This window comes from Oncorhynchus keta, chromosome 14 (genome assembly GCF_023373465.1).
Source record: "Oncorhynchus keta strain PuntledgeMale-10-30-2019 chromosome 14, Oket_V2, whole genome shotgun sequence".
In the NCBI taxonomy this organism is placed as follows: domain Eukaryota; kingdom Metazoa; phylum Chordata; class Actinopteri; order Salmoniformes; family Salmonidae; genus Oncorhynchus; species Oncorhynchus keta.
Window position 1 is genome coordinate 36,681,960 of NC_068434.1, and position 24,920 is coordinate 36,706,879.

Consider the following 24,920-nt stretch of genomic DNA (forward strand, 5'->3'; position numbering starts at 1 on the left):
TAGTGACTGATGTGGTAAACTCCTCAATAGCGAAAGTCCTGTAGCTTAGCATCCGCTTCATCAGACAACTTGCGTATTGAGTGAGTCACTGATTCCTCCTTTTTGAGTTTTTGCTTGTAAGCAGGAATCAAGAGGATAGAGTTATGGCCAGACATCAAAAGTAGGGAGAGCTTTGTATTCGCCTCGGTGTGTGTGGAGTATAGCTGATCTAAAATAGTTTTCCCTCTAGTTGCACAGGTGACATGCTGGTAGAAATGAGGTAAAACTGATTTGAGTTTTCTTGCATTGAAATCCCCGGCCACTAGGAACGCCGCCTCTGTATGAGCATTTTGTTGTTTGTTTATGGCCATATACAGCTAGTTGAGTGCGGTCTTAGTGTCAGCATCGGTTTGTGGTGGTAAATAAACAACTACGAAAAATATAGATGAAAACTTGTGTTAAATAGTTGTCTACAGTTTATCATGAGATATTCTAACAAGCGAGCAGAACCTTGACCCTTCCTTAATATAAGAAATTGCGCACCAGCTGTTGTTAACAAAGAGACACACCCCTCCCCCGGAGCTTACTGGACACTACCATTCTCTCCTGCCAATGCACAGAAAACCCAGCTAACCGTATATTATCCATGTACTTGTTCAGCCATGACTCAGAGAAGCATAGGATATTATTTTTCTTAATGTTTTGTTTATGTAATAGTCTCAAACTGAGCTTGTCCAGCTTATTCTCCAGTGATTGCACATTTGCCAACAGAATGGAGGGTACAGGCGGTCTACAACACACAGGCCACGTCCGAATACCCGTACATGCATACTAAATAGTAGGCCGTTTGGGTATGCAAAAACAGAAAGTTACGAATGGTAAGGAACAAGCACGATTGCGCATTAGATGACACATTCTCAGTATGGATGAGTAGTATGTTGATATTTGTTGCTTACTGCATACGTTTTTACCAAACAGTATGTTCTAAATAGTATGTAGTATGATTAGTACACAGAATGCAGTTTTAGTAAGTAGTAGGCTAAACAAATTTCACATACGACCAGACAGACAGGCACACAGGAGATATATATACAGCTCAGAACAGGGAAAAACAAAGTCAAAAGGGCACCACAGAGGGCTGAATCATTTCAGATCTTATTAAGAGGAACGGGGGAGGAGGAGACGGGGGAGGGTGAATAAGATTTGAACAGCAGGACTGGACAGGTAATGGGAGGATGGAAAGAGGTATCTAAAAGACGGAGAGAGATGGAGGAGTGTGTGCCCATTTATCTTATCTCACATGGCACTGTGATGGACTGGATCAATAAGCACACTCCAGGAAAGGGGATGTGTATTTAGGTGTGTATGCTCCTACCAGTGTATTTCTCTGTGCATGCACATCTCTCTCTCTCTCTCTGTGAGTGTGTGTGTGTGTGTGTGTGTGTGTGTGTGTGTGTGTGTGTGTGTGTGTGTGTGTGTGTGTGTGTGTGTGTGTGTCAGGGTACTCACAGGGAACATCTTGAAGAGCTGTAATCTATAAGAGGTCCAACCTTTCTTAGCCTTGTAGATGGGTAGAGGAAGCTGTACGTTCCTCGCATACTGAGAGAACAACAACACCAGGAATATAGTCCTAGAGAGAGGGAGAGAGAAGATGAGCAAGAAATACAGAAGTCAGGGGTCAAGGAAAAGCACTAAGCACACATCCACTATCTGCTTTGATATGTAGAACAGTTTTGTCAAGAGAACCAATAACCCGTTGTTGAAGACTGCAAAAAAAAAGACAGCCGAATCCAAAGGTGTAATTCTCAAAAAACACAATGAAATCAATTCATTGATAACTCAAAGAAGTTTACATAGCCAAGAAACACAGATGTTATGTTGTTTGAGATGAGTCGCAAGACACATTTTCCCGAAAGAGACTAAATAAATAAATGAATAACAATGTAGCAGACACAAACAATTACCAACAGTCCTTCCGAACCTAGGCCTAGAGGACTGTCTGGAGCACTAAGGGTTCCCACCTCCATTCCGCAGGGGCGACTGAGTCTGCCGGTAATTCATTCTGATTGGCTATTTAATGGGCTGCTATGATAATTGATTGGCTAAGGATGCCTCTGTGGGGCGGGAGTCAGTCTTATAGGATAACAAAAGATCGATGAGATAAGAAATCATTTTACTTTCTGTTTTCACCTAAATTTGCCATGCATCATAACAAGACAAAGACAACAGACACTATAGGAAAACATATAGAGGGCTGGGGAATGTATAGGGGACTATAAAGGTGTGAGTCAGCAGAGAGTAGAGCCACAGTATACTACTCACAGCATGGCGATGCCCCAGTGTTTCCCTGCTCTCTCCCCTGCAGCCTGGAAGCCAGACAGGCCGATGAGGGCCACAGTCGGGGTGATAGTTAGGGGCCCGATGTATTTCAACAAGAGCCCAGGGAGCCCCAGGAAGCCAATACACACCTCTATCAGAGACGACACAATGATAGCCCCCTGAATCTGGAGGGCAAAGAGACAGACTTTGGTACAGCCTTGATAGTCTATCGACGTCCTCGTCTCTAATTCTATTCATTGTGACATCGTGATTGAGTTACCGCCTCACACACGCATCAAAACAGGGTTACCAAACCCGCTTACACAAGCCTTATAAAAGGTTAATGCGAGTTAAAGGCCTCTGTCACACTCTCACACACAAACACACACGCACGCAAACACACAAGGCCAAAGGCTGAGTCACAGCAACAGGTTTAAACAAACATCATTTAGAACTCTATCTACTCTGCGATTCAGTGTAGGCCCAGAGGGTATCACTGGGATGTGCTCTCTAACATGGGATTTGAACAATACTGACACAGAACACAGGAGTAGACCTCTCGCTGTACACTATGTAGTGTAAAGATTGGATACTATAAAATATCTCCTGCTCCCTCCCCTTCCGTCTCGCATTTAACTCCTCTCTCACCTCTCGTATCCGGGGATGCCAGATGTGTTCAGTGTTGAGCAGCTCAGTCTCGTTGAACATGGAAGGAACCACTGACAGAGGGACGGAGAAGGTAACAGAGAGAAAGATGGAGTGAGAAAAAAAAGAAAAGAAAACAGAAAGGACATATAAAAGAAAGCTTAAAACACATTTATCATTCTGTTATCGTCTGCGTCCTGGAAAAATACGTGCATCTCAAAAAAAAAAGTTAAAAGTCACGGTTTGATTTCTGATCTATCGCCATGGAGGATCACAAGTACTCTGGCTGACACCAGTTCTCAAATAGCCAGGCTAGTTCACAAGGCGTTTTGTATGACTTTTATTAGTTCTACTTCCAGAGTAATGAAACTTTCATGGAACATGGAGGGGCATGACTACTATCGATTTACATTTAATAAAATCAGAATCTACAAAAAGTGAGATACAAGGTTTTTCCAGGACACCAACCGAACCTGGAAACCTCATCTGATGCCAACCTGAAAACCTCATCTGATGCCAACTGAGGTGCCAGTCAGCACTACTGATGCCAGATCACGTGGACAGGAGAGTGAGGGTGAGACCAGGTCATAATGAAGGCACTGGTGGGGTGTGTTGTTTGTGTTTACCTGTAGCGTTGCACTTCCACTTGTCTAGTGACAGGATTGCTCTGGCGGGAGCCAGGAAGGCAAAGGCACTTGCCTGGAACAGAGGAAGTCTGGAACAACAACCACACACCAATACACACATGAAGCATCTTATTAACAGATTATTATCTTATTAGCTAAGTGACAACACACACACACACCAGCAACTCATCTTATTATATTTTTAGCTAAGTGACAACACACACACACACCAGCAACTCACTCAATTAGAACACACACACATTCCTCTAATACACACACGAAGCATATTTGTTTAAGTGATAGATGTGCTTTAGAATGAAAATAATAAAGATGTAGTTTCCTTGAATGCAGTTTATGGACAAGGAGTGACTGCAACCCACATGTAAAATTGCTGAAAACTGTAGTCAGTTACCATAGTGTGTGTGATAACAGCTGTCATATGATGGTTATGTGATGAATATGCCAGTGTTACGTAGTAGCCCTTATGGCTGTGGATTCAAGTCATGTAACCAACAGTTCTCCTGTCTGTCCAATAGGTGTCACTAGTGAACACAGAAGCAGGGTCTACCCTGGCTAGGTAACAGCAACAGCATGGAAACTTACAGAGCTGTGGCGCTGGAATGAAGCAGGTGGTGGCTGATAATTAGCATTCATTTGAATGCTGGCCAGTCAGTGTGCAGGTGGACATCATTATTAACTCTAATCAACAACCAGATTGATGAGATTAATAAATGATGAATAAGCATGGAACTGATATCCATGGAAATGTACAAGGCAGGTGAAATTAGCTATGTCAACAATGAATAAAAATAGGAGGACAACTAGTAACCAGTCATGACACAGACATTTGCCTGTTAAGTACCTTGAAAAGCTGCTCTGTATTTGAGTGTTTGACATACATCAAATTAACTATCACTTTACTAACATTATTGTTATTACACTGAACAAAAATATAAAAACGCAACATGTAAAGTGTTGGCCCCATGTTTCATGAGCTGAAATAAAAGGTCCCAGAAATGTTCCATATGCACAAAAAGCTTATTTTTTTCCCTCAAATTCTATGAACAAATTTGGTTACATCCCTGTTAGTGACCATTTGTCCTTTGCCAAGATAATCCATCCACCAGACAGGTGTGGCATATCAAGACGCTGATTAAAACAGCATGATCATTACACAGGTGCACCGTGTGCTGAGGACAATAAAAGGGCCACTTTAAAAATGTGAAGTTTTGTCACACAACACAATACCACAGATGTCAAAAGTTTTGTGGGAGCGTCCAACTGGCATGACGACTGCAGGAATGCCCACCAGAGCGGTTGCCAGAGAATTGAATGTTAATTTCTCTACCATAAGCTGCCTCCAACGTCGTTTTAGAGTATGGCGTCATGTGAGCGAGCAGCTTGCTGACGTCAACATTGTGAGGGCAGGCATAAGCTACGGACAACAAACACATTTAGCATTTTATTGATGTTAATTTGAATGCATGGAGACACCGTAATGAGATCCTAAGCCCCATTGTTGTGTCATTCATCTGCTGCCATCGTCTCACGTTTAAGCATGATAACCCCATGATCTGCACACAATTCCTAGAAGCTGAAAATGTCCCAGTTCTTCCATGGCCTGCATACTCATAGACATGTTGACCACTGGTTTGGGAAGCTTTGTATCGACATGTACAACAGTGTGTTCCAGTTCTTGTCAATATCCAGCAACTTTGCACAGCCATTGAAGAGGAGTGGGACAACATTCCTCAGGCCACAATCAATAGTCTGATCAACTCTATGCGAAGGAGATGTGTCATGCTGCATGAGGCAAATGGTGATCACATTCAGTACTGACTGCTTTTCTGATTCACACCCCTACCTTTATTTTTTTTAAAGGTATCTGTGACCAACAGATGATTATCTGTATTCTCAGTCATGTGAAATCCATAGATTAGGAACCTATTTATTTATTTCAATTGACTGATTTCCTTATATCTTATATGAACTCAGTAAAATCTTTGAAATATTTGCATGTTCCGTTTATATTTTTGCTCAGTATATAGTAGATTAGACTGAAAGTAGGCCATTTGAGTGTCATCTTCACTGACGTGTGTGTGTGGGGGGAGTGAGACAGATGGAGAGAGAGAGAGAGAGAGAACAAGAGAGAAAGGGGGGAGAGATCGTGACAAACACAGACACCAATTTACCCAGCAGCACTCATCTACTTCAGAGGGTCACATGTTGTCCCCAGGTGGGACCAGCTGTGCACACACTGACACGCAAACACACACACATCAGAGCTACACTCAGACAGAAACACTTTAGAAATACACTGGTAGGGGCACATGTCAGCACACACACAAACAAGTCACCTTTCCTAGAACAGTGTGTGTGCTCACTGATCTGACCTCACTGGACACTGTGACTCATCAAACACAGCCACTAGCACTCCTCACCACTCACTCTCCATTTCTCTTTGCCTCCCTTCCGCCCTGCCTTTGTCGCCTCTTATCCATCTCTTCAGCCCTCAACCTCAGCCCCCCCCCCCTCCTCCTCCTCCCCCCCTCCACTCCCACCCTCTCCATGTTGCAGAGGTGACTCAGATAGCTGTGATTTGTGACACAGAAATGACAGTCATTAGTGAAAAGATGGACGTCATATTGACGTTTGATCAGTTGGCTACAGATTGTGTTGTGAGAGATATACAATGAAGCAGAGAACAGCTCTCACTAACAACTTCTCAAATGCTTCTTTGAGTTCTCGCAGCCTGTGATAATGTTCATTAGATGGCATATAAAAAACATTTTTTTAACTGATCGGGGCATTAGAGGTCTGCGCGGGACGGATTTATTTATACCGCTCCCGCAGCTTTCATACCGCACCCGCCGACTCCCACTACAACAACAATTGGTCGCGAAACCAAAAGCAATACCGCAATTTTAGGCGCATAGGCAATATCAAAATGGGCAATTATAACCTAAGAAATACATAAATTAACACTGAATCTCACGTGAACCATTATATTAGACTATCGGTATTACCCAGATATAATCAGCCAATAGGCTAGACGTAGTTTTAATAAAACAGAGTTGGAGAGACTTGCATATTCTCTTGAGCTATGTTTTATAGGAGTGGGATGATGTTCAGACGGAGACAATACGGGTGATCAATATTTATGTCTAGGTATTTATCAATATTAATGTCAATGTAGTAAACTACAGCCTAATCATATGTATTTAGTACGTTTCCTTGGAAAGATAATTGCCCAGTGCTTCTCCACCTATGCATAGGCTATATAGCCCACTCTATGAATATAATAATAACAATTAAATAAATGGCATTTAAGAGACACTTTTATCCAAAGCAACTTATAGGCTATACATGGTCACTCCAACGTCTGCTGTGGCCATACAGCATTTACTGTGAGGCGGACTCTGCAGAAGTCCGAGCAAACATCGTTTTTTCGCTTCGCTGATCTGTGGTGAAGGAAGTTTATTTAAATTTTTTTATTAGCCCTTTTTCTCCCCAATTGGTAGTTACAGTCTTGTCCCATCGCTGCAACTGCTGTACGGACTCGGGAGAGGGGAAGGTCGAGAGCCAAGCCGCACTGCTTCTTGACACAATGCCCGCTTAACCCGGAAGCCAGTCGCACCAACGAGTCGGAGGAAACACCTGGCGACCGTGTCAGCGTGCAATGCGCCCGGCCCGCCACAGGAGTCGCTAGTGTGCGAGAGGACAGGAATATCCATGCCAGCCAAACCCTCCATAACCCGGACGACGCTGGGACAATTATGCACTGCCTCATGCGTCTCCCGGTCGCGACCGGTTGCGACAGAGCCTGGACTCGAACCAGAATTTCTAGTGGCACAGCTAGAGCCCTGCACATTGTTACATGTAGAAAAACATGTTGATTGCTGGCGCTGAATATGTCTATATCGGTCTGATAATACAGGATTAGTAAAGGCCCAGGGCATTACTTTTGTGAAAAAATGTAAACAAAATATATTTGAGTGTTTACCAGCATTTGTAACTTGAGTCTGATAATGATCTGTGCAAAACAGTTACTCTGATAATACTTGTGGAACATAAAAATACTTGCTTGATATGTTTTCCAGTTTCTTGAAATACTTTGCAAACAGTTACAGTTTTTGTTCTCGGTTAGACTTTAGCACATGTAGCTCGTTAGTGCATGGGGCACACCGATTGGTGTCACCTCCTTAGTCAGTATGTGTTACACCTGTGCTGGTTGCCATCTCCTTAGTGGGAAGGTCTTTCACCTTTGCTTGCCCACGTGCTATTTAAGAGAGGCTGGCCAAGTTCTCCAGTTGTCTTGGTAGATGGTTAACACTTTTAGTTGGTGCGCCCTACTCTGATTTCTAGACAGGCAACTTAACTAGAAGCAGCGAATTCTGATTGTGTGAATGCAGCATCAAATGTGCTTTTATTGCAATAGGTAGACTAACACGTATGAAGCAGAAAGGAAACTTCTTCCAAACAATCTACGGGACAACAAAACACATTTATCCCCAAGTTATCTGTCGGAAATCACATCCCTCTATGGTGCACAAATGCTATGTATAGGTGAATCCTCTGTGTATGCTAGTGCTGTGCATGCTTCTCTGTGTGATCAGTCCTAACTGCAGGACTAAAGACAGGAGAGTCAGGTCCATATCTATTGATACCCTTGATAAAGACGAGCAAAAAAAAAAGACTAAAACAAATGCTGTGCTATATTGCATGCTCAATGTAAATGATATTTTACCATAAGTATGACGTAGTTTTCTGCATATTCTTTTTTTCAACGCCAAACCCACCACTGGTGTGCATGGCCTTATAGCTATGTTTTAATGTTATCTGACCGTAGAACCGGTTCCAATCCAAGTGCCAATGGCGTTTATCAAACTCCAGGCGGTGCTATGGTCAGATGACATGAAAATAGAGCTCTTTGGCCCACATTTATGGTTCTTCGATTGAAGGGTTCAGTTGGACACAGCTTAAATTACATCAACCCATTTTTCACAGCAGTCCTATGTGGCTGAACGCCTGGTTTCTCCTTGAGCTGAGAGGAGTGTGTGAGAGCCAGGCAGACAGAGGTCTGCCATACCACTGGTCTGTGAGTGTATGTCCAGTTCTTTTCAGGGCTGTAGCCTGACTATTAGACACTGTAGCCGCTGAAACGGTAAAACACTGCTTAATACTCTCGTTTCACACAGGAATCACTCAAGGCCATGAGACTAGCGGAGTACCTTCTGTGTGTCCAGCGTGTGTGTCCAGCGTGTGCGTGCAGTGATTTCCTGTCAGTGCTGCTGTGTCTTGGCCATGAGACTGAGACGTGCAAACACAATTACAAACAGATTACCATGACGTGACATGGCATCTAGCAACACATTCACGTGTGGTAGCGATAATAACCATGGCAACAATGATGAAACCTGGCTGTGGTATTTCTAAAGGATATCATATTTCTAGAGTGAGCGAGAGAGTGGGCAAGGGGAGGGAGAGACAGAGAGGAGAGAACAGAAGGGCATCTCAGGTCACACTGACTCACGGAGTCAAATTTGAACCTCTAACCACAGTGAGGAGAAAAGGAGAGAAAAGGAGAGAAAAAGAAAAGGGTAGAGTGTTTCCTGTAGAGGGAGAGGTGGAAGAGAGAGAAAAAAATAAAATGGCTTGTTTGTCCATTCAGTCAATGCTCCTCACCATGTAGCCCTAAACATAACCCTAACGCTAACCACATTGTGTAGAATGTAAAGCTAAGGATATCTTCTCCCACAGTTTGGTTTACTGTTGACACCAAACATTCATGACAACCCAAATGGCTGACAACCCAAATGGCTCCCTATATCATAGTGCACTACGTTTGACCAGAGCCGTCAGAATATGGTGCCAGTTTGGAGGAACCCCCCAGACACACATTTTGCTACACCCGCAATAACACCTGCTAAATGTGTATGTGATCAATAAGATTACACACACCACACACCCCACACACACACACACACACACACACACACACACACACACACACACACACACACACACACACACACACATAAAAGAGGAATGAAGGAGGAACAGAGGAAGAGAAAGGATGGAGGAGTGACTTTTCACAGTCTCTTCACTGTCTATTATGCCAACATGGTACTTAGAGAGAGAGGAGGGAGAGCGAGGACAGAGGAGAGAGTAGGGGGTGAGAGGCAGAGGGTATAAGGAGAGAGAGGAGGGAGAGCGAGGACAGAGGAGAGAGTAGGGGGTGAGAGGCAGAGGGTATAAGGAGAGAGAGGAGATGGAGAGAGGGATGTAAAACATTTTACAAGCAGTAAAGGGGAAAGTGCAGGAGAGAAGATCAATAGCAGAGTATTCTAGAGTATTATGGACATAGGCCTGTAGCCACAACACTGGTCTACAGTTTCCCTTGGTGCCTGCATATGCCCTAAACCCATCACTGTGTGTGTGTGTGTGTGTGTGTGTGTGTGTGTGTGTGTGTGTGTGTGTGTGTGTGTGTGTGTGTGTGTGTGTGTGTGTACCTGCAGCCCAGTGTCGTCTGTAGCAGGGTGGTGATTCCCACACAGAAGAAGATAGTTCCTATGAGCTGACTGGTAGCCCACTGGTCAAACCCTACACACATGGCTTCAGCTAGCAGGAATGGCACCGCAATGGTACCACTGAAACATGTCAGGTAGTGCTAGAGTGAGAGAAGAGAGGGTTAAATTGTGAAAGTGTGTGTGTGTGTGTGTGTGTGTGTGTGTGTGTGTGTGTGTGTGTGTGTGTGTGTGTGTGTGTGTGTGTGTGTGTGTGTGTGTGTGTGTGTGTGTGCGTGCGACAGTGAAGCAGAGCATCAACTTTCATAAGAGTATGTTTCATAAGCATCAGTGTGAAGGGGAGGGGCTTAGTTACATCAGAAGTGGGGAGACTATGTTACATCACATGTGTTATAGAAGGGGAAATAGGAGGACACTTGAATAAGCAGTGAGATGGCATTTTTTGATCTGGGCATGGCTGCATCTGAACATTGTCTGAAGTGGCTTCCACTTTTTGTCTCCTCTTGTTCATCTGCACTGGTAACAAAGGACAGGTTAAAGCAATAGGGAGGATCCCGATCAGGCATTACTTTTCACATCAGTGCAGATAAAGGAGAGGAGACAAGGAGAGGAAGCCATGTTATTCAGTTGCAGCCTAGGTAATAGAATATCTCTGAGGACACAAGGCAGTTGTCATTATTTGCATATTACATAGAGAGTCAACATGGCATTATTTGCATATTACACATATAATCAGACAGTCAACTGCATAAAAACCAGTGGCGACACGTCATTCAGGGCAGGTGGGGCAAGCAATAGGCTAACTAAATTCATGGTTATCTCAGTGTCTTTGTGGTCCAGTGTGTACAGCTGCTGACCAAGGAAATGTATTCAAAATAGCTTGTCATCAAAACTTTTAAATCCATTGACTCTCAAATTCGTCCGTCAAACCCAGTTCAATCTCAACCACAGCTCTTCATATTTTTGTTCTTGGGTTCTTGTCCATATGCGAGGTAAATTGCACTTTAATTACCTTCTGCGTTTGCAATATTACACATTTCTGGAGTAAGATAAGTATTTCTAAAATATCATTCTGCTGCTGAAATTGAGTTGAGGACAAGTGCAAATTAAATGCCTAGGTAACTAGCTATCACATTAGGTTGAAACGAGATACGCTGTCTAAGCTAGCTTACTGTAGTGTCAACCATGTAACTAGCTAAAGTTACGGTTCAGTCTACTGCAGCATCCTCCCATGCATTGCTCTCTCTCTCTCTCTGTCTAAATGTCATTCAGTTTTTGTGACAGGGCCTATAAGCACCTCTGTCATACAGTCAGTGTATCATCTCAGTAAGATTTTTGTGCCAGACTAGAAATCTTTTTTTTTTTTTGTCTTTTTATTTACAGCTTGTAGCGGCACAACCGAGGGTGAGGAGAATGGGCCAGCCAAGAAAAGAAGAGATACAGCTAATCAAAAATGGACTTTTCGAAGCAGGTTAGGAGAATTAACGTAGCAGGTTAGAGTAGATTAAGGTTAGGAATAGGGTTAGGATTAGCTAAAATCTATCCTTTTTTTTAACGTCAATTTTAAGTCCATGGTGAAATGTGTCTGATTTGCATACTAGTAACATGATTGATAGTGACATTTCGGTACTGATCGTTTGACTGTTGTAACACTAACCTGTTCATTTGGAGTGAAAAATTAAACATCACACTTGCTGTAAATATTTTTATTATGCATTTACCATCACATACACTTGAAATGATATTGTGAAATAAATGTTCATTAATGGTTTTGAAATGGTAAAATAATTCCAATACCATATAGCTTTATGAAATTGTGCACATTGAAAGATATTATGTCAACATTGAATGACCACAATTGAAACTGTACAGCCTACGGACTTTGTTTAATGTCAGTTTTCATTGGAGAGTATGGTGCTGGGGGACATCTGCAAGATGGTGCTGTCAGGCTTTAATAAGAAATTAATTGCACTAAGATGTTATCCTTTTGTTTTGCTTTCACAGTTTACCAAACAGGTGTAAAAAAATTACCAAACAAAATTTGTAACTAGTACTTAAGTAGTTTTCTGACCGGATACTATTTCTACTCTTACTTCAGTAGTTTCTTAAGGCTGAAATGAACGGTACTTTTACTTAAGTACTCTACCCACCTCTGCAAATTATACATAGCCTAGGTATAAAACATGGGCGAGCATCCACACTGGAGGAAAGTTCATCGTTCTACAGTACTGTAGGCCTACATCTGTCAATCATCAATTTAGCCAGGGAAAACACAAACAGTAGATTATCTGTTTTCAAACCTTTCGTTATGTGACTATGAATAAGCTAATGGGTATTCCTCTATAGGAATATAACAAAATAACAAGGGGCTTATTGCAACCATCGATGACACTAAATTATTGCCAACTGAGGTCTCGTTAAACCATCAATATGCGCTAAATTCACCCACACAGCTGATCTCAATTGCAAGCATTATTGGTCACCTCTACCGCTTCCAAATAGATGATGTCAGGATTACCTTAGTCAGAGATCTGTAGATAATGACGAGATGCTCATGTCTTTGCCCAATGGGGGTCGTCCCAAAGGCAGGCAACAAGCTTAGATCTGCAGATTAAGCCCATAGAAACGCATTGGGCTTATTTTGCAGAGAGTGAGCCTTCTCACTTTGCCTCTTCCTCTCTGCCTTAGGCCTGCTTACAGCCAAAGTCTTTCAAGATATGTTCGCCCTCTGGTTGGTATTGTCATCGAAACAATTTGGTCCATTTTTAACAGACTACGGGCGATTTATCTATTTTACAAGCATTCTGTACAATAGAAATAAAGCATTTCCTCGTTTCGACACTTGTATATCGTAGCCTAGTAGAGACCAATAACTACAATGCGTTATTAAGTTATGTAAAATGACGGTTGTTGATGTGTATGGCTGCACCTCAGATACATTCTTGCACATTTAAGTGTTGCAGTAATACAACCTAAGCCTATAGCATGAGCGAGCGAGAACATTATTTTAAGATAGCGAGCCCTGATCCTAATGACTGATCCCAATGACTCGACTGCCCCCGAATGGAGAGAAAGAGAACTGCTAATTTTTTAGCCAATCACAAGACTCATTTTAATTTCCCGAACCTTCAGGACAATTCTCTGCAACAAAAGACTGATCAAGTTAAGATCAGACATCTGTAAGACGTTTTTCTACAGACCCAGAGTCAAATGAACTTGTGGATACCATGTTTATGTCTCTGCGTGTAGTAGCAGTGCTAGAGGCTTCACTAAAGACCCGGATTCGATCCCAGGCTGTATCACAACCGGCAGTGATCGGGAGTCTCATAAGGAGGTGCACAATTGGCCCAGCGTAGGCCGGGTTAGGGGAGGGTTTGGCCGAGGTAGGCCGTCATTGTAAATAAGAATGTGTTCTTAACTGACTAGTTGGAGGTAGTTAGAGATAGCTTCGCGAGCCAATGCTAATTAGCGCAATGACTGGAAGTCTACAGGTACGCTATGTAGACTTCCTGTCATTGCCCTAATACTAGCTCGCATTGGATTGCAAAACTACCTCTAACTTCCTTCATACTGTACACCGAGACATACAAATGGTATCAACAAGTTAATCTGACATTCAAAAACGGCTTCATTGCCAGAATATCACAATACCCCTTTAAAAAGGTAACCCAGAGGTACCAAGGGGGATGTGTGTGTGTGTGTGTGTGTGTGTGTGTGTGTGTGTGTGTGTGTGTGTGTGTGTGTGTGTGTGTGTGTGTGTGTGTGTGTTTGAATGAGTCTCACCTGTAAGCCCAGGAATATACACAGGTACCAGGGAGGAGTGTCTTCAATGGTGTAGATCATGTCCATTCTCCTGGCGTCCATACTGTCTGCACTGTCCAAAGTCTCCGACATGGAACTCTACACACAAACAAAATGGTGAGAACTATAGATGTAAAACCTCCAAAACACCACAGGCTATATGGTCTCTGGAGTAAAGGGTTAAGACTAAGTGTTTGTCTAAGTGTAGTTTAGTGTTACAGGTAGCAATCTCTTTGTAAGTGTGTGTGCCCGAGGGAGGTTAAACCTGAACCCAACCACTCTAGGGGCTGTCATTAAAGCATTAGTTACTGACATGAGTAACATGTGGTAGGATGAATTATAGGCCCAAATGGCCTATTCCCTATTTAGTTCACTACTTTCGACCAGGGCCCATAGTCACAGGCTGATGAGGTCACAGCCACATGTCCAGACAGAGACAGAGGGGGAGGAGTGGGGAGCGGGGAATTCAGAATGACAGAAGAGAAACTAAAAGATTCAGCAAGAGAGTTTGGTAATGAAGAAAGACTAGGGAGGGAGGGATTTAGAAACGTAGAGGGAGAGAGAGAATAAGAAAGAGAGATTCAAAACAGACAGCGATGAGAACTTCTTCCTGCCTCTGTGACCTCTCTCTCTCTCTCAGTCTCTTTCATGTCTTGTTCTCACGCGAGGGGAAAAGTGCAGAGTCACAGTGACAGGGAGAGGAGGGGATGATCAAAAGAGCAAGCTAGGGGAGAGAGGGGGAGGAAGGTAAGGATAAACAGAGGATGTAGGGCGATTAGTGAGATGAGAAGGGAGAGTTAGGAGTTTGAAGTGTGCGTGCGCCTTGTACTTTCTCTCCTCCCTGGTTCTCTTCAGTGTAGACGGCCATCAGCTCAGTGTCTTCAGTGTCCTGCTCTCCGGCGGCCTGTCCCACTCCGTTAACCACCACCTACAGTACAGCACAGACAGATACATGGCAATACTCTATCCATCAAGTGTTTTGCAAACAGTTCACACACACACATTCTTTTTTTATTTAACCTTTATTTAACCAGGAAGGGTTAAAAGTAACACAACTAACACACTTGCGTACGCACAAGTGTGTGTGTGTGTGTGTGTGTGTGTATCTGCAAGAGAGAGTACATTTCATTTCAAGGAAAGCAAAGCAAGGACATTGATAATGCTTGGGTAAGGTTAGCAAAACGATTGGACCTAACACACAAGGACAGCCTCTGTGTTGCTTTGGGGGCCTTTGCAGCTCAGCTTAATAAAAAGGAACCAGGGGAAAAGAGGGCCATAAGTAAATTAGTTCCTTCATTAGTACATGCACTGGTCTATTCTTCACACTGTCAGACACACATATGCTCTAGGGATCCAGGGTGTGTGTTGTATCCTGTTTGATGGTTGTGTTCTCTGTCTGTGACTTGGTTAGCAAATTATAGATGAAGGTCACGAACACACACACACACACACACACACTTTGAGGATGCGTCTCTGCACCTCGTCTCTCAGGCATGAAAAATAACAAATGACTTTTGTTCTGACTCAAATGTCATCGGCATTAAACCGTGTGTGTGTGTAAGAGAGAGAGATAGAGAACCTTTCCTGGGGACACATTACATTTGATCCTACTGCCCATTTTTCACTAGCTTGTAAAGATCACTTCTGGCAGAGCAGACAACAGATGAGAGACCTTAGAATGAACTGAATATTAGGTTCTAGACAATGGATCTTAAATGAAAGATTATACATTACACGGTCTGTTTTTGTTTGGTTTCTCTGTCCGTCTGTCTGTCATTTGTATTAATGGACATTAACTAATGTCCCAGAACATCACAAACCTAGTAACCTTGGGGAAGGCATGCAGGGAGAGAGCTATGGAGGGGAGAGCGAGGTGAGGATTAAGAAGAAAGAAGAATGACATAAGGGAGGGAGGTGGGACTATTGCTGTACAGGTCATTGAGAATAGCCACTGTGTCCCTTTATCCACCTCTGTCCCATTCAGCCATTCAGTAACAGCAGAGAGGAGCATGTCAATTGGATACTTATAATAAAACAGTGTCATTCAGACAGTGTTCACACCCTTTGACTTTTCCCCACATTTTGTTGTGTTACAGCCTGAATTTAAAATGGATTCAATTGACATTTTGTGTCACTGAACGACACACCACCCCATCATAATGTCAAAGTGGAATTGTGTTTTTAGAAATGTTAACAAACTAATTAAAAATGAAAAGCTGAAATGTCTTGAGTTAATAAACATTCAACCCATTTGTTATGGCAAGCCAAAATAAGTTCAGGGGTAAAAATGTTGCTTAATAAGTCACATAATAAGTTGCATGGACTCTGTGTGCATAGTGTTAGTGTTTAACAAGGTTTTCGAATGACTACCTCATTTCTGTACCCCACACATACAATTATCTGTAAAGTCCCTCAGTCGAGCAGTGAATTTCAAACACAGATTCAACCTCAAATCCAACACAACATCACTGAGTACCACTCTTCATATTTTCAAGCGTGGTGGTGGCTGCATCATGTTATAGGTATGCTTGTCATTGGCATGCACTAGGGAGTTCTTTTAGGATAAAAAGAAACGGAGTAGACCTAAGCACAGGCAAAATCCCAGCGGGAAATCTCGTTCAGTCTGCTTTCCAATAGACACTGAGACAAATGCACCTTTCAGCAGGACAATAGCCTAAAATACAAGGCCAAATATACACTGGAGTTGCTTACCAAGATGACATTGAATGTTCCGGAGTTGCCTAGTTACAGTTTTGACTTAAATCTATGGCAAGACTTGAAAATGTCAGTCTAGTATTGATCAACAACAAACTTGACAGAGCTTGAAGAATTTAAAAAAAGAATAATGTGCAAATACAGTGCATTGGGAAAGTATTCAGACCCCTTGACTTTTTCCACAATTTGTTACGTTACAGCCTTATTTTAAAATGGATAAATAAAACAAAATCCTCAATCTACACACAATACCCATATCGACAAAGCAAAAACATGTTTAATTTTTTGCATATTTATATAAAAAATAAATAAACAGAAATACCTTATTTACATAAGTATTCAGACCCTTTACTGTGAGACTCAAAATTGAGCTCAGGTGCATCTTGTTTCCATTAATCATCCTTGAGATGTTTCTACAACTTGGAGTCCACCTGCAGTAAATTCAATTTATTGGGCATGATTTGGTCCCACAGTTGACAGTGCACGTCCAAGCAAAAACCAAGCCATGAGATCGAAGGAATTGTCCGTAGAGCTCCAAGATAGGATTGTGTCGAGGCACAGATCTGGGGAAGGTTACGAAAAAATGGATGCAGTATTGAAGGTCCCCAAGAACACAGTGGCTTGCATCATTCTTAAATGGAAAAAGTTTAGAACCACCAAGACTCTTCCTAGAGCTGGCTGCCCGACCAAACTGAGCAATCGGGGGAGAATGTCACTGTCAGAGCTCCAGAGTTCCTCTGTGGAGATGGGAGAACCTTCCAGAAGGACAACCATCTCTGCAGCACTCCACCAATCAGAACCTTACGGTAGAGTGGCCAGACAAAAGCCAGTCATCAAGTAAAAGGCACATGACAGGCCACTTGTAGGCACCTAAAGGACTCTCAGACACATGAGAAACAAGATTCTCTGGTCTGATGAAACCAAGATTGAACTCTTTGGCCTGAATGCCAAGCGTCACATCTGGAGGAAACCTGGCATTATCTCTACGGTAAAGCATGGTGGTGGCAGCATCATACTGTGGGGATTTTTTCAGCGGCAGGGACTGGGAGACCAGTCAGGATCGATTGAAAGATGAACAGAGCAAAGTACAGAGAGATCGTTGATGAAAACCTGCTCCAGAGTGCTCAGGACCTCAGACTGGGGCAAAGATTTACCTTCCAACAGGACAACGACCCTAAGCACACAGCCAAGACAACGCAGGAGTGGCTTCGACTTGCCCAACCAGAGTCCGGACTTGAACCCGATCAAACATCTCTGGAGAGTCCTGAAAATAGCTGTGCACGACACTCCTCATTCAACCTGACAGAGCTTGAGAGGATCTGCAGAAAAGAATGGGAGAAACTCCCAAAATACAGGTGTGCCAAGCTTGTAACGTCATACCCAAGAAGACTTAAGTCTGTAAACACTGCCAAAGGTGCTTCAACAAGGCACTGAGTAAAGTGTTTTTATTTGCATACATTTGCAAACATTTCTAAAAACCTGTTTTTGCTTTGTCGTTATAGGGTATTTTGTGTAGATTGATTAGAAGAAGAAAAAGATTTCATCAATTTGAGAACAAGGCTGTAATGTAACAAAATGTGGAAAAAGTCAAGGGGTCTGAATACCTTCAGAATGCACTGTATTGTACAATCCAGGTGTGCAAACCTCTTCGAGACTTACCAAGAAAGACTCACAACTGTAATTGCTGCCAAAGGTGATTCCAACATGTATTGACTCAAGTGTGTGAATATTTAATAAATTAGCAAATTTACATTTATAAAAACACGTTCTCTTTATGGGGTAGATGGGTGAGAATTTTTTTACTTTTTTAAAAATCAATTTTTAATTCAGGCTGTAACACAAGAAAATGTGAATACGTTAAGGCACTATGGTTGTAAATCTCTGATGGAATCAAAAACAGGACAGGCTTTGTGTTGGTGTTTCTCAGTATCACATGCGTCCGTCCATCTGTTTGTGGCTCGGGAAACCCTCGTTCTAGTTGAGTTGTGGTGTGACGCCCATGAGGGGACTGTGCTGCAGCCAAGAGGGAATGGCCAGAACAAAAAAAACTGTCACAACATGTGTGTTTGTGTGTGACCTTGAAGAGTGTTAAGTGATCCTAATGACAGGTCTGTGTGTATGGTGGCCTAACCCTGTCATTACAAATCAATCCTCTGTCAGTGTGTCAGCTTGATGACCCTTAACTGCCTAAATCCCCCTGTGCAAGTAAGACACGCACACAGATGCATGCATACAGACAGAAAAACATACACACGCACTCGCGCACACAAGTATACTGTACCGGAATGGGGTAGAAGTCTGCTCTGTTGTTCTCCTCCTCATACTTCGCCCCTTCTCCCTCCATCGACTTAGAGGTGATATTCTTCCCCATGCCCATTCCTCGCTCCTCCTCTTCCCTCACTCTCCCTGTCGCTCTCTCCGGTAGAAACACTGCAGATTGCGCCTTCAGCTCCCTTACATGGTCCAGGACTGTGTCATCTACTGAGAGAGAGAGAGAAAGAGGGTGAGAAAGAGGGGAGGGAGAGAGATTGATTATTTACTATGACTTTCCTGAGTGTGGCCATGAGGCCATCTAGACTAGAGTAGTACAGAAGGCACTGTACTATGTAGAGTATTTGAGTAACCTGGGCCCTTTGCCCACTGAATCAAAAGCTCCACGGGGGTCACTGAGGCTGTGGCTGGGAAGCAGGGTTGGACCTAAAGCTGATTTTACAGAGAAACAGTGGTCTGGTCCTGGTTCCAGAGCCCAAGACTTGACCTGAGGCAACAGTATCTGCACAGTCACCTTCTCTTTACCCTAGACTGGATCAAAGGTCAGAGGGGATCCAGGACTGTTGAAAAACCTGATACTGGGATGGGCCTGGAAGACCCAGAATGAGTTCAAAATGGCACCCTATTCCCTCTATAGTGCACTGCTTTTAATCAGAGCTCTATAGGCCCTGGTCAAAAGTACTGCACTAAAAAGTGAATATGGTGCAATTCGGGACACAAACCCAGATGTATGTACTCATACAGTACATGCTGTCGATTACAAACAGAGAAGGGGCTAGGGGACGAGGGAGGAGAGCAAGGATAAAGACAGGGCATTGGGAAGGATAAAGACAGGGCATTGGGAAGGATAAAGACAGGGCATTGGGGAGGGTAAAGACAGGGCATTGGGGAGGGTAAAGACAGGGCATTGAGGAGGGTAAAGACAGGGCATTGGGGAGGGTAAAGACAGGGCATTGGGGAGGGTAAAGACAGGGCATTGGGGAGGGTAAAGACAGGGCATTGGGGAGGGTAAAGACAGGGCATTGGGAAGGGTAAAGACAGGGCATTGGGGAGGGTAAAGACAGGGCATTGGGGAGGGTAAAGACAGGGCATTGGGGAGGGTAAAGACAGGTCATTGAGGAGGGTAAAGACAGGTCATTGAGAAGGGTAAAGACAGGGCATTGAGAAGGGTAAAGACAGGGCATTGAGGAGGGTAAAGACAGGGCATTGAGGAGGGTAAAGACAGGGCATTGAGGAGGGTAAAGACAGGGCATTGAGAAGGGTAAAGACAGGGCATTGAGAAGGGTAAAGACAGGTCATTGAAAAAGACAGGGCATTGAGGAGGGTAAAGACAGGTCATTGAGGAGGGTAAAGACAGGTCATTGAGGAGGGTAAAGACAGGTCATTGAGGAGGGTAAAGACAGGTCATTGAGGAGGGTAAAGACAGGTCATTGGGGAGGGTAAAGACAGGTCATTGGGGAGGGTAAAGACAGGTCATTGGGGAGGGTAAAGACAGGTCATTGGGGAGGGTAAAGACAGGTCATTGGGGAGGGTAAAGACAGGTCATTGGGGAGGGTAAAGACAGGTCATTGAGGAGGGTAAAGACAGGTCATTGAGGAGGGTAAAGACAGGTCATTGAGAAGGGTAAAGACAGGTCATTGAGAAGGGTAAAGACAGGGCATTGAGAAGGGTAAAGACAGGGCATTGAGAAGGGTAAAGACAGGGCATTGAGGAGGGTAAAGACAGGGCATTGAGAAGGGTAAAGACAGGGCATTGAGGAGGGTAAAGACAGGGCATTGAGGAGGGTAAAGACAGGGCATTGAGGAGGGTAAAGACAGGGCATTGAGGAGGGTAAAGACAGGGCATTGAGGAGGGTAAAGACAGGGCATTGAGGAGGGTAAAGACAGGGCATTGAGAAGGGTAAAGACAGGGCATTGAGAAGGGTAAAGACAGGGCATTGAGGAGGGTAAAGACAGGGCATTGAGGAGGGTAAAGACAGGGCATTGAGGAGGGTAAAGACAGGGCATTGGGGAGGGTAAAGACAGGTCATTGAGGAGGGTAAAGACAGGTCATTGAGGAGGGTAAAGACAGGGCATTGAGGAGGGTAAAGACAGGTCATTGAGGAGGGTAAAGACAGGTCATTGAGGAGGGTAAAGACAGGTCATTGGGGAGGGTAAAGACAGGTCATTGGGGAGGGTAAAGACAGGTCATTGGGGAAGTGTAAAGACAGGTCATTGGGGAAGTGTAAAGACAGGTCATTGGGGAAGTGTAAAGACAGGTCATTGGGGAAGTGTAAAGACAGGTCATTGAGAAGGGAAAAGACAGGGCATTGGGGAGGGTAAAGACAGGGCATTGGGGAGGGTAAAGACAGGGCATTGAGAAGGGTAAAGACAGGGAATTGAGAAGGGTAAAGACAGGGCATTGAGAAGGGTAAAGACAGGTCATTGAGGAGGGTAAAGACAGGTCATTGAGGAGGGTAAAGACAGGGCATTGAGGAGGGTAAAGACAGGGCATTGAGGAGGGTAAAGACAGGTCATTGGGGAGGGTAAAGACAGGTCATTGGGGAGGGTAAAGACAGGTCATTGAGGAGGGTAAAGACAGGTCATTGGGGAGGGTAAAGACAGGTCATTGGGGAGGGTAAAGACAGGTCATTGGGGAGGGTAAAGACAGGTCATTGGGGAAGTGTAAAGACAGGTCATTGGGAAGGGTAAAGACAGGGCATTGAAAGGGTAAAGACAGGGCATTGGGGAGGTTAAAGACAGGGCATTGGGAAGAAAGACAGGGCATTGGGAAAAAGACAGGGCATTGGGGAGGGTAAAGACAGGGCATTGGGGAGGGTAAAGACAGGGCATTGAGAAGGGTAAAGACAGGGCATTGAGAAGGGTAAAGACAGGGCATTGGGGAGGGTAAAGACAGGGCATTGGGGAGGGTAAAGACAGGGCATTGAGGAGGGTAAAGACAGGGCATTGAAGGGTAAAGACAGGGCATTGAGGAGGGTAAAGACAGGGCATTGAGAAGGGTAAAGACAGGGCATTGAGGAGGGTAAAGACAGGGCATTGAGGAGGGTAAAGACAGGGCATTGAGGAGGGTAAAGACAGGGCATTGAGGAGGGTAAAGACAGGGCATTGAGGAGGGTAAAGACAGGGCATTGAGGAGGGTAAAGACAGGGCATTGAGGAGGGTAAAGACAGGTCATTGAGGAGGGTAAAGACAGGTTGAGGAGGGTAAAGACAGGGCATTGAGAAGGGTAAAGACAGGTCATTGAGGGAGGGTAAAGACAGGTCATTGAGGAGGGTAAAGACAGGTCATTGAGAAGGGTAAAGACAGGTCATTGAGGAGGGTAAAGACAGGGCATTGAGAAGGGTAAAGACAGGTCATTGGGGAGGGTAAAGACAGGTCATTGGGGAGGGTAAAGACAGGTCATTGGGGAGGGTAAAGACAGGTCAAGGGTAAAGACAGGTCATTGAGAAGACAGGTCATTGGGGAGGGTAAAGACAGGTCATTGGGGAGGGTAAAGACAGGTCATTGAGAAAAGACAGGTCATTGAGGAGGGTAAAGACAGGGCATTGAGAAGGGTAAAGACAGGGCATTGAGAAGGGTAAAGACAGGGCATTGAGGAGGGTAAAGACAGGGCATTGAGGAGGGTAAAGACAGGGCATTGAGGAGGGTAAAGACAGGGCATTGAGGAGGGTAAAGACAGGGCATTGAGGAGGGTAAAGACAGGGCATTGAAAAAGACAGGGCATTGAGAAGGGTAAAGACAGGTCATTGAGAAGGGTAAAGACAGGGCATTGAGAAGGGTAAAGACAGGGCATTGAGAAGGGTAAAGACAGGGCATTGGGGAGGGTAAAGACAGGGCATTGAGAAGGGTAAAGACAGGGCATTGAGAAGGGTAAAGACAGGGCATTGAGAAGGGTAAAGACAGGGCATTGAGAAGGGTAAAGACAGGGCATTGAGAAGGGTAAAGACAGGGCATTGAAAGAAAGACAGGGCATTGAGGAGGGTAAAGACAGGTCATTGGGGAGGGTAAAGACATGTCATTGGGGAGGGTAAAGACATGTCATTGGGGAGGGTAAAGACAGGTCATTGGGGAGGGTAAAGACAGGGCATTGGGGAGGGTAAAGACAGGTCATTGGGGAGGGTAAAGACAGGTCATTGGGGAGGGTAAAGACATTGGGCATCATGGGGAGGGTAAAGACAGGTCATTGGGGAGGGTAAAGACAGGGCATTGGGGAGGGTAAAGACAGGGCATTGGGGAGGGTAAAGACAGGTCATTGTGGAGGGTAAAGACAGGTCATTGCATAAAGACAGGTCATTGAGGGGTAAAGACAGGGCATTGAGAAGGGTAAAGACAGGGCATTGAGGAAGTGTAAAGACAGGTCATTGAGAAGGGTAAAGACAGGGCATTGGGGAGGGTAAAGACAGGGCATTGGGGAGGGTAAAGACAGGGCATTGGGGAGGGTAAAGACAGGGCATTGGGGAGGGTAAAGACAGGGCATTGGGGAGGGGCAAATAGGTTCAAAAGTAAAGCAGAGTAGACAGGGAAAATGAGGAGAGCGAGGGATAGAAGGGATAGAGGTAGAGAAAGAAGGTAGAGGGATAAAAGGTCAGAGATGGGAAGGAGGAGAAGGAAGCGTGAGGAGAGAGAAGGAGAGCGGGATAGAAGCAGGGAGTTAAGTTTGTTAGTCAGGAGGTGGTGTTATTTCTGGCATCATGTCAACTCCACTCACTCCTCATGTCATCTTTCACTGTCTCGCCCCCACCCACTGTCTCGCCCCCACCCACTGTCTCGCCCCCATGAGACACAAGGCCTTCTTGTCAATACCTTTCCATCAACACCCTCACCCCATCCCTCTGCTTTAAAAATGACAGACTAATACCTTTCCATCAACACTCTCACCCCATCCCTCTGCTTTAAAAATGACAGACTAAGCCTCCTCTCCAGTCTCCAGAGAAAGCTTTTTAGTCCAGGAGTAGCTTTAATCTAGTTCCGGGAAACTAGCCCTGAGCTTCCTTCTGTCCTTACCCTTATACTACCTCCTCTGCACCAACCCTCTTCTCCCATCCTCCATTCTTCTACCTCCCCCTTCTCTCTTGTGTCTGCCAGCAGTGTTGACTGCGCCCCTCTTCTCCCCTTTGCCTTCTCATCCATCTTCAGGTTTTGGATTGGTCAATGTGTGAAGTACCTAGTTGACATCATGCCCCCCCCTCCCTTTTCTAAGCCCCTCACCCATTCCTTCCCCCAGTTAGTGTTTAATGTTGGCAAGTAAAGTACCTAGTTGACACATCCCATCGCTCCTGTCGAGCTGGGCGGCGGGGTGCATCTGTGTGGGAGGGCTGAAAGAGGGGGGAAAGCGATAGAGGGGAGGGGGAGAAAGAGGCTGAGAGACAGAAGAGAGGTGGACAGGTGAGGGGTAAGGGGAGAGGGTGAGATAGTAGTTAAAAATGACAGCCAACATTCATTAACCGTTCATCAGTCAGGTAATTAATGAGATTGATTAATTGAGCCATCTCTCTATACACACACACCACACACCACACACACACACACACACACACACACACACACACACACACACAGCTTGTTACAAAGCCATAGGCCTATCACACACACACACTTTTTCGTGACCTGTACGTAATAATAAAACACATGAGTTGGTGCCCTAACAGGCTGTCCTACAGTGGCAGTCTGTCCCATAGTAGACTACAGTGGTGTGCGTGTATGGTCTGTCCCAAAGGCTACAGTGTTATGTGTGACAGAGACTACCACAGCTCTGTTTCTCCCGGCTCAATTCGTTCTGATGAGCCCAGTTTTAACATGATGAGACACTAGCATGTGAGCCGAGCGGAACGAGAGAGAGAGACAGAGACAGAGACTGTGTCTGTGCGGCTGACTGACTTGCACACCATTACTACCCGAGGGCATGGAAACCACGGAAACCATGAACGTCAACAACATCAGAGGGCTCATCACATTTGTCAGAGAGAGCGTCCACCATGAGACACAGAGAGAAACCGAGAGTTAGAGAGATCCATGGAGCTGATGTCTTAGTGTTGACA

General features: G+C 44.5%; 1 protein-coding gene across 2 annotated transcripts in view; it reads right to left on the reverse strand.

Annotated features, from left to right (window-relative positions):
* The window catches only part of LOC118393356 (solute carrier family 23 member 2-like), an 80,005-nt gene that overhangs the window by 15,652 nt on the left and 39,433 nt on the right, over positions 1 to 24,920 (reverse strand). Inside the window, exons 2-10 of one of the 2 annotated variants that reach the window (XM_035785958.2) lie at positions 24,136 to 24,241; positions 18,894 to 19,093; positions 14,727 to 14,825; positions 13,880 to 13,996; positions 10,082 to 10,239; positions 3,570 to 3,658; positions 2,947 to 3,017; positions 2,302 to 2,483; positions 1,489 to 1,609 (exon numbers count right to left, since the gene is read on the reverse strand). In XM_035785958.2, the coding sequence (XP_035641851.1) occupies positions 1,489 to 1,609; positions 2,302 to 2,483; positions 2,947 to 3,017; positions 3,570 to 3,658; positions 10,082 to 10,239; positions 13,880 to 13,996; positions 14,727 to 14,825; positions 18,894 to 19,093; positions 24,136 to 24,184 (1,086 nt within the window). In that variant the 5' untranslated portion in view covers positions 24,185 to 24,241. The remainder of the gene's footprint in view (positions 1 to 1,488; positions 1,610 to 2,301; positions 2,484 to 2,946; positions 3,018 to 3,569; positions 3,659 to 10,081; positions 10,240 to 13,879; positions 13,997 to 14,726; positions 14,826 to 18,893; positions 19,094 to 24,135; positions 24,242 to 24,920) is intronic. The other variant, XM_035785959.2, reaches the window with a different exon arrangement.